Genomic DNA, 10,000 nt, shown 5'->3' with positions numbered 1-10,000 from the left:
ACAAAACAACCTTAATTTTCCCCCTTCTGAAAATGCTCGATTTTCCCTACTAACCAAGAAACACCTTAATTTTCCCCTTTACAGAACAACCTTAATTTTCTCGACAGGAAAAGGTCGTATTTTCCTTTCAGAAAATAGCCAGTAACCTATTGAAACTAATAAATACTTCCAGCGACATCGCCAAATGTCTTTTTCGTTGTGTTTATTTTCCACACAAAAATTGGTTAGTTTCCATGAAAATGTTTAATTTATATATAAAAAAATCATGTTTAAGATCAGATGAAGTCGACTGCTTTCCATGCAAATGATATTATAATCTACTTTGGCACAGGGAAACTTTACGCTCAACCAATGAAATCTTTTTCATTTACCCTTTCTGTCGCGAAGACAGCGTCATACTTAAGTACTACAGAACGCAGCAAAGGAATAAGTGAATACTTACTTACAGAAATAGGAAGGAGTAAGTACAATGTCATTCTTTGTAAACATTTTTCAGAGCTTATTACAATTCCTCTCGCCTACGTAAGCAATCCCAGATTCCTACATTACAGTGGTATAGAATTACTCGTTTAAGAAAAAAACGTAGTAGATAGTCGTTTAAACTGTGCACTGATGAATCATGTATGTATGTGTGTATACGTGTGTCTCTCTCACCTATGTGAAGAAGGACAAGAGAATCAACCATGCAAAGAACAGGAGACAAGAAAGAATGCGTACCACAGACTGACAAAAGCGACCCTCTGGAGAACCATTACAGATTATGTTTTGGGGGAAGAATGAAAGAGGCAAAGAAACTGATGCAAAATGGATTAAAAATAAATAAATAAAAAAACAGAAAGATTTGCTGTACAGACAACTACGTATAAGTATTAAGAAGAAGCTATGGAAATGGCGTTTATTTTTGTATATATATCGTTAATTAGGAGATTTGTTTAGGAAATGTATTTTGATATGGAAGAATCTGGCTTCTTACAGACGCCAAAAGTAGTTTTTATTTTGTACAGAATCACTACAGTCATATTCTTTGCGTTACGTCAGTCCTTGCTTGAGAGTTACCTCTCTCTCTCTCTCTCTCTCTCTCTCTCTCTCTCTCTTCTCTCTCTCTCTCTGTCAAATTCTAGCCTCAAATAGCTGCATTCACTTCTATTTTAACTTCTTTTCCTACTCCTAATTCCTCCACTTCTAATCTAATTTACACTGATTATGTCTCAAATTTCCCACCTGCATATCAGGTACTACTCAAAGCATATTAACTGAGTCTAATTGATAATGGGAAGACTGCAAAGGCTATAGTAGATTCACACCAACAGTGCATCTGATGTCTCAGTCTCTCTCAAGAGTTCACACAGGCAGGATGTATGTTCCACCACTCCTGAGGGATACATCTTTCAAAACTATCCATCAGGAAAGGCAGAACATACATCCTGCCTATGCGAACTCTCGAGAGAGACTGAGAGTTTCCAGCCCTATCACTGGCTTATCAACAGCTAATCAGGAGCGTCGTAAGGGACGGTCCTAGACATCAGATGCACGGTTGATGTGAATCTATCATAGTAAATAAAATACTAAATCAGTGTAACCCTCGCTTTTGAAATAAGAATTAATTTTCAGGGAAAACAATTGGGTCAATCTTTTTCTTCATAAAGAGAGCGTTTGAATGATACAGCTTCAAGATGCTTCCCCGATTCATTAGATTTTTATGAAAAGTTTTCTTTTTGCAACGACCTTCTAAAGAAAAATAACTGGCTTTATAAAGGGAATGGTTTCAGATTATAAACACCTCAAGTATCTCATTTAGTTGGGATTCAGAGAATGCGCTCCAACTGGTTCGATTTCCATAACCTTTATGACTTATTTTACTGTTCTACGTACAGGATTCGGAAGTTAAATTGCCCCGAGTATATAACCTGGGAGACGGTTTTGCTACTAACTCAGTTTGCCATAACCTTGAAGTGGTTTGTCCCTAAACAGTCGACATGAGAAAGGTCTGAGAGCTCAAACACCTAGTTATACTATAGCAGATTCACATCAACCGTGCATCTGATGTCTAGGCCAGTCCCTTACGACGCTCCTGACTGGCTGTTGATAAGCCAATCACAGGGCTGGAAAAACTCAGTCTCTCTCGAGGGTTCACATGGGTAGGATCTATGTTCCACCACTCCTGAGGGATACATCTTTCAAAAGTATCCCTCAGGAGAAGTGGAACATGCACCCTGCCTATGTGAACTCTCGAGAGAGGCTAAGAGTTTCCAGCCCTGTGATTGGCTTATCAATAGCCAATCAGGAGCGACGTAAGGGACTGGCCTAGATATCAGATGCACGGTTGATGTGAATTTACTATAGTACTTACGAAGAGGTTCAAAGGTTAAGGTCCTACAGACAGCCTAAATTTCCCTAAATTTCTAAACTTGTGCTTCCTCAAGAGGAGGTTCAAAAGTAAAGTTACGGAAGTGGAGTCCCCCTAGGCTTGAGTTTCCCTAATCTTTGGCAGCGTAGAAGAGAAAGGGTTGTTCGGTCTAAAGGTCTTCAAAGCTTCTTCTAATTCTAGCTCAAGTGAGGAAGGGGCTCAAAGGCTGCGCTCCTACTTACTCAAGTTGCCAAAACCTTTAATGCTAATTTCCCCCAAATCGCCATATTTCTCGTTGGAAGCGTTGGCGGAAGTGTCGTTGAAGGACGACCTATATTTGGCACTGGGGAAAAAGTTATTCTCTCGGGGGGCCTTCGTGTACCCCAGGGGCTTCTGCAGGGTTCGGTATCCGCCCCCCAGGACGCCTCCCTCGAACGCCCCTAGTCGTCTCACGGACGGCTGCAAGTGCAGGGGAGGGGGGAGGGGGGTCGGGTGGTCGTGATGACCTTGACCCTTCGTGCCAAGGTCGAGGTCGAGACCGATTTTGGGGCGGTGCGCGCTCATCCCGTTCGACTGTGAGGTTGTGCTGTTGTTATTGTTGTTGTTGTTATTGTTGAGTCTGGTGGTGATCCCCCCCGCCCCCGGGGCAAACGAGACGCTGGGTTTCACACCTCTGCCGATGGTCACGCCCCCCACGGCGTCGTCGGCACCGGCTTCCCCTCCTCCTCCAGGTTTGAGTCTGCCGTTGAAGTCGGATCTGTCTGCCCTGCTGGGGGTCGGAATAGAGAGAGATGCACAACAGGTCATGATGCGATTGATGCACAGCTACGATATGGTGCTACAGCAACTAAGTGAATTTTCTAAGAGGTCCACAATAATAATAATAAAAAAAAGGTTGCGAGTTCGTGTATAATTTAAAAACCCTTTAAAAAGCTTTCGAACCCTTCCCGTTCATCTTCAGTCCAACATTTTTTTTATTATTGTGGACCTCTTAGAGCATTATATATACTCTCGCGATTGAGAGTTTTTCCCAACTAAGTAACTGACTGTTCGACACGAAATACGGACTGAGGGAAGCAACTGAATACTTCTAAGTAACTTAACGAGAAAATAAGTAAATGCTCAACTAAAAGGCAAATCAGGTAAAAAAGTAAATGTTCAGCAAAAATGCTAATCAGGTAAACATGTAAATGGTTAACAGGTAAATAAGTAAATTCTAAACTAAAAGGCGAATCAGGTAAATACGTAATTGCTCAACTGAAAAGGTAATTAACTAAAAGATAATAAATTAAACCAGTTAATGTTCAAATACAATACATAGACAGCTAAATACTGGGCTAAATCCAAATACATAAAGTAATTACAAGCTATACTAAATAACTACTAAGTTCAAGGTAAGTAAATATAACTAGAGTTAATATCTAAGCAAATGCCCGCCTAAAATAGATATTAGTTAACTAATTGCAGGACTAAGATAAACACACAAGTTATTAATTAAAATACGTAACTAATGTTCGACTTATACCAAAACAAAAGTGACTAACCAATTGTAAATAAGTACATAACTACAGATATATTCATGAGTAACTAGGGGCTATAGACCGTATTCCTGCCAAGAGCACTCGTAGGTTAATGGATCTCTACTATTTTGGTGTTTAAGTGAGCGAGTATTATTACATAAAAATATAATTGCTTTTTTATCTTGACATTTGAACTTTCAAGGTCAACTATGGAAAGTTTGAAAGCTGTTGAACTGAAGTTGTATTTATAAAGTTGAAAGGGACTCGAATCTTGGTACACAACAGTTTGGGAATTACCTGTATGATTTATAGAAAAAAACCGATTCAACAAATATGCAGGGGCTAATGGAACATTTATTACTGCCAAATACCGGTGACCTCTAAAGGTTAAACATAATTCGTTTAATTGCTCTAGAATTTAAAAAAGCTATGACAAAAACGACAGTCGAGATATGAAACAATTAGATTGTCGGTATAATCTGTGACTTTGACCTCTAAATAATGACCTTTGACCTTATACAATGAGAGATTTTTCACAAAATATTAATCTCAAGAGATTTTCCTACTATAAGACTGACTGACAGACTGATAAATATATAGACATATATAGAAAGGCAAGACTAAATCTTAACGGAAGCTGAACTGAAATAGACACTGGAATAACTAAATATTTAACTACGAAGGAAAAAAGCATAACCAACAATACTCTCTACCAAACTAAAATGCTAACTTTAAACTAACTAAAATAAGCGTAACTTAAAATAAAAAACAAAAGGACTATGATTTAATGATTTACATTTTTCTTAAATAAAAACAAAGACTTTTTGTAGCCAAATATAACCAGCTGGTTCTTTTCATCTGAATTAAATTCAGTATGTAAACTGTTTACCAATGGACGCTTATATGACTTGAAGTTCAATTTTCGCTTTCGTGAATTCATTTTACAAACTTATGCCATGATATAATTATCATCTTGGTCTATCGTTATTATTATAGGTACATAGTGGCTCTTTTCCTTTTTAATTTTATTATTTTTTATTGTCTTTTGTGAATTACTCGTGTATTGCAGCCAATAGGGAAACTTATTAAAATATGGCGGACAGATACCGTAGAGTTTATCGCTCGCCATTCTTTGTTCAAGGTGTCCATAAAGTCTCAGTACCATTTCAATTATATATTGGATAGAATAGTACTAGGACTTTATGGACACCATGTATTATGCAATTATTTTTAGGAAGTAATATACATATTTAAATTTAACACTGGTTTATTACGTGAACTGCTGAGCATGAATTGCCAATTACTTCTCAGTTTGATTAAATTGCTGATAAATAAATAGATACGACATGAATTTTTCCCCAAAGGGCGTGTGAATAACAAAAGAGCGCCTTCAAATAATTTCACAATTTTTTGCTATAGTAGATTCACATCACCCGCGCATCTGATGTCTACGCCAGTCCCTTACGACGCTCCTGCTTAGCTGCTGAGAAGCCAATCACAGGGTCGGAAAATCTCAGTCTCTCTCGAAAGTTCACAGGGGCAGGATGTATGTTCCACCTCTCCTGAGGAATACTTTTTTAAGACGTATCCCCCGGGAGAGGTGGAATAATAATCCTGCCTAAGTGAACTCTCGAGAGAGACTGAGAGTTTCCAGCCCTGTGATTGGCATATCAACAGCCAATTAGGAGCTTCGTAAGGGACTGGCCTACATATAGATACACGGGTGCTGTGAATATATTATAGGACTGAAATCTGAAAAAAAATCTGTAATAAAATTGCAATAAGATCTTGCGTAAAACCCCTCAAGAATACTCACCTTTCCTCTTCCCTAGACAGTTAGTAAATGATCAAAAATTTTCATAATCGTTATTTAACTGTAAAATTATTAATTCTCATGTAATTGGTGAGTATTAAATAATAAGTAATTGCATTTTTTACATATATTTTTACGTAATTTGTCATCATATGATTTATCAGAATAAGACACTTGATTTAATTTTAATTATTTCATGATTTATTCGTCTTTAAAGGTGATTATAGACAATAGCTGGAATATTATCAGGAATTATTGAAGTTATTCACTCAACTGAATGAGACAATAATTCATAAAACTAGCGTAATTATTGTGTAATGATTATTATCATTTTAAATAGTTGATGATTGAGAATTGATGTTGAATTAAATTGATATAATTCAAATACTAAGAATCTAATAATTGATTACTATATATTCATAGCAATTACAATTTACAGTAGATTTTCATGGAATATTAATGGAGTTATTTGGTCGAATTTTTATTGTTAATAAATTTCATAAATCATATTCATTCATTGTCAGTTATTAACTTCATTATTGATATTTAATAGCACGTGCTTTATTTATACATAATTTTCACAGATATTTATTAAGTAATAAATACAAAATAATATCGTTTATATACGAATTTTAGTTCAAATGATCAACATTGAATTATCAATCCAAGTTATCAGTAGTGAATTACCAACAGTGATAACTGTATATTATATATTCACATAGGAGGATATTTCTTGCTATACTCAGAGTTATTTTAACAGTTTAATCCAAGTTTCAGTTAACACAAATATTTTAAAGACATTGACTAAAAAAACATAGACTTTTATTTTGATTTTTTTTACTTATATGTGATATACTCTTATTATTTGTGTTATTTAGACACCTATTTTGTAAAATGATAAAATTCCTGGTGCTTATTGAAGTAGACAATACATTGCATTTCAAAAGTATTTTTTTAATTATGACTACTGAATCACAAATCTTATTCATCAAAACTGCTATATATCAATACCATAATTTGAAAGATGGATATATTTTCTTAAAATGTATATAAATCCGAATTTCCTTCTTTATCAAGATTAGTTTTTTATTTTTTGCTAAAAAAAACTATATTTTATAGCAGTTATTAAAAACCCAGTAGAAAAATATACATTTCAATTAAAATGACAATCAAATCATATACATTTTGAGTTTAATTATGTTGAAATAAATATGCTTTATAGCAGTTGTTAAAAATTCTATAAAAAATAAATATATTGAATAAAATTACAATAAAATCAAACAAACTCTGAATTGAATCATCCCATTTTCTACGGAAATAACGATTCATCTCGACAAAGAAAACGAGAAACTCCTTGGCATGACTGACCACAGGATTCGAAAGGAACTTGGCCTCAGGAACTTACCCACGGCCTTCGTCCTTCCCGTAATGCTCGGAGATCCTGGAGTTCCCAAGGGCGAAGGACAGGTTGTTGATCTCTGGGTTGTGATCCTTGAAATAAGGATACCTGTAGGGAGGAGGAAGGACCCGGGTTAATTTCTGTTGTCGTATTTTATTTCTACGTCTTAAAACGAAAACGAACTCATTCATTTTTGTTTGTTTGTTTGTAAAAGTGGAATGAATTGCAAGTTTAATATGAAGACTCGAGTTAATTTCTGTTGTCATGTTTTATGCTCACGTCGTAAAACGCAAACATGAATTCAGTCATTTATCTTTTGTGTGTGAAAGTGTAACGAATTGTAATTCATTACTGACATTTGTATGCAGGTATGAAAGTATGCATGCACGTATGCATCGAGCTAATGACGTCACTCTCTACGAATTCCCACTGCACTCATTTCCGGTTCCTCGCCGAGCGGTGCAAAGTTCAAATGAGTTTTAAACTTCTCTCCGAGAGCCTTGGAATCTGGTTACATTCCTACGACGTAGCTTCGATTCCCACCTAATTTACTGTCTGGGGAGAATTGCTGATTCGTGCAAAACGTCGTGAAGTGAAGACACACATTTTAGTATTATTATTATTATTATTATTATTATTATTATTATTATTATTATTATTATTATTATTATTATTATTATTACGAGCTTGTCGACGCATGTAGGAACCCGGTGCTGCTGTCTTCCCCTACCCTCCCGTTCCCCTACTACCCCACCCCCACCCGGGTTGGGCAAGCAGGTTTGCAAGGAGGAGGATGGATGTCTCCCCTACCCTCCTGTTTCCCTACACCCCGCCTCCACCCTGGACGGACAAACAGGCTTACACACAGGGAGGAGGATGGATGTAACCCCTACCCTCCCTTTCCCATACTACCCCGCCTCTACCCTGGACGGACAAACAGGCTTACAGGGAGGAGGATGGATGTATCCCCTACCCTCCCTTTCCCCTACTACCCCGGCCCCACCCGTTGTGGGCAAACAGGTTTGCAGGGAGGATGGATGTCTCTCCTACCCTCCCGTTCCCCTACTACCCCGCCACACCCTAGGCGGACAAACATGTTTGCAGGGGGGAGGATGGCGGTCTCTCCTATGCTCCCATTCCCCTACGACCCCGTCATACCATGGGCGGACAAACATGTTTGCAGGGGGGAAGAAGAGACGGCAAGTCCCAACCCTGAGACGTCAAGTACTGCCCCGCACTGGACAACGGCAAACTTTCCTATAACCAGAACCCTATGTCACTTTTCAAGTCATATGAGCCTAGCTCAAGAGACTCATTTATACATGGTAACTAGAGCGAGGACACGTTAAAGAAGCTGGACAGCTGGAGACGAGAGGAAACACATAGGGAGGTAGAAAGTTCCGAATTCCTGCTCCGGTGTTGAAAACCTTAGACGATCCCACATTGAAGACATTTCGACAAGTCTGTTTCGCTTGGTATTGATTCCTCTCGCTCAGTGAGAGAGAGAGAGAGAGAGAGAGAGAGAGAGAGAGAGAGAGAGAGAGAGAGAGAGAGACTGCGTGCGTTCACTCCCTTCGACTTTACATTATTCAGCTCTGACGTTTTACCTGTCGAGGTATTTCTCCTCCTCTTCTTTTTCTTCTTCTTCTTCTTCTCAGCCACCTTCGTCACCCCTGTCAATGGGTCACAACACGACCCTATGGCCAAGATATCGTCGAATATCTTGGCAAATTGGAGAGATTCCAGATCAGTGTGCAGTACCTGGAGTGACGTTTTGTTTCTTGAGATATTAAATGGTTTGTGGGAGTCTCCTTGTGTCGACAACTACATTTCTTATTGCCCCTATTTTTCTCTATCCACCATTTAGCTGTCCATCTTCTTCAACTCCTTTCTGTCATATTTTTCCACCCACACGAGAGGCTACGAAGTGAGCTGAGAAATAAGTCCATTAATTCCACCTCTGTTACTATACTAGATTCATATCAAGCTTGCATCTGACGTCTAGGCCAGTCCCTTACGACGCTCCTGATTGGCTGTTGATAAGCCAATCACAGGGCTGGAAAATCTCAGTCTCTCTCGTAAGTTTACATAGGCAGGATGTGTTACACCTCTCCTGAGGGATACGTCTTTCAAAAGTATCCCTCAGGAGAGGTGGAACATGCATCCTGCCTGTCTGAACTCTCGAGAGGGACTGAGAGTTTCCAGTTCTGTGACTGGCTTATCAACAGCCTATCAGGAGCGTCGTAGGGGACTGGCCTAGTCATCAGATGCACGCTTGATGTGAATCTACTATAACGACAATTGCATTCTGCATTTCTTTTGAACTAAGTTGCTCATCATTTCTATCTCAATTTAGCTGTCTAACTCCTTTAACCGTGTTTCATCGTATTTTACAATACTACGAGAAACTAAAACTTTAACTGAGCAATAATACTAGTAAAACTGTCAGTACGAGACGCTAAAAACCGAATCCAGTATCACTATTCATACTACTGTTAATGATAACATCATCATCTTCTTGTTATTACGTCATGATAACCCACTACCATTTGGTGGCCGCGTTCCTGTCCTGCTAAAGGTCTCTGGATAATGTCGGATTCTGGGCTCTCGAAATATCACGCGGATTTGGGCGGTGCGGGGTGAGGGGGGCGGGGTGGAGAAGGGGATGAAGGAGGGGTGGTTATAAACTCCTCTTTGTCTTGGGTTAGGCTTCGATGACAGACAAAAAAGTAAATTGTCTGGTTTTTCCTGTTTCGTATTTATACATTATTATTATTATTATTATTATTATTATTATTATTAATTGCGTGTCTTTTCGTTTATTTGGACTGGAAAAATAAATGTGGATTTTATTTTTATAGGAATGATTAAAAATGACTCACCATATACTCACTGACTCACAGACTCACAGACTCACCCGA

General features: G+C 38.2%; 1 protein-coding gene across 1 annotated transcript in view; it reads right to left on the bottom strand.

The window, feature by feature from the left end:
• The window catches only part of LOC135203070 (serine/threonine-protein kinase dyf-5-like), a 79,626-nt gene that overhangs the window by 3,322 nt on the left and 66,304 nt on the right, over positions 1 to 10,000 (bottom strand). Inside the window, 2 exon segments of the mRNA XM_064232677.1 lie at positions 2,590 to 3,116; positions 7,086 to 7,187. Coding sequence (XP_064088747.1) covers positions 2,590 to 3,116; positions 7,086 to 7,187 — 629 coding nt within the window.

The sequence above is a fragment of the Macrobrachium nipponense genome, chromosome 33 (genome assembly GCF_015104395.2).
Source record: "Macrobrachium nipponense isolate FS-2020 chromosome 33, ASM1510439v2, whole genome shotgun sequence".
In the NCBI taxonomy this organism is placed as follows: domain Eukaryota; kingdom Metazoa; phylum Arthropoda; class Malacostraca; order Decapoda; family Palaemonidae; genus Macrobrachium; species Macrobrachium nipponense.
This window is presented reverse-complemented; position numbering and strand designations above follow the sequence as displayed.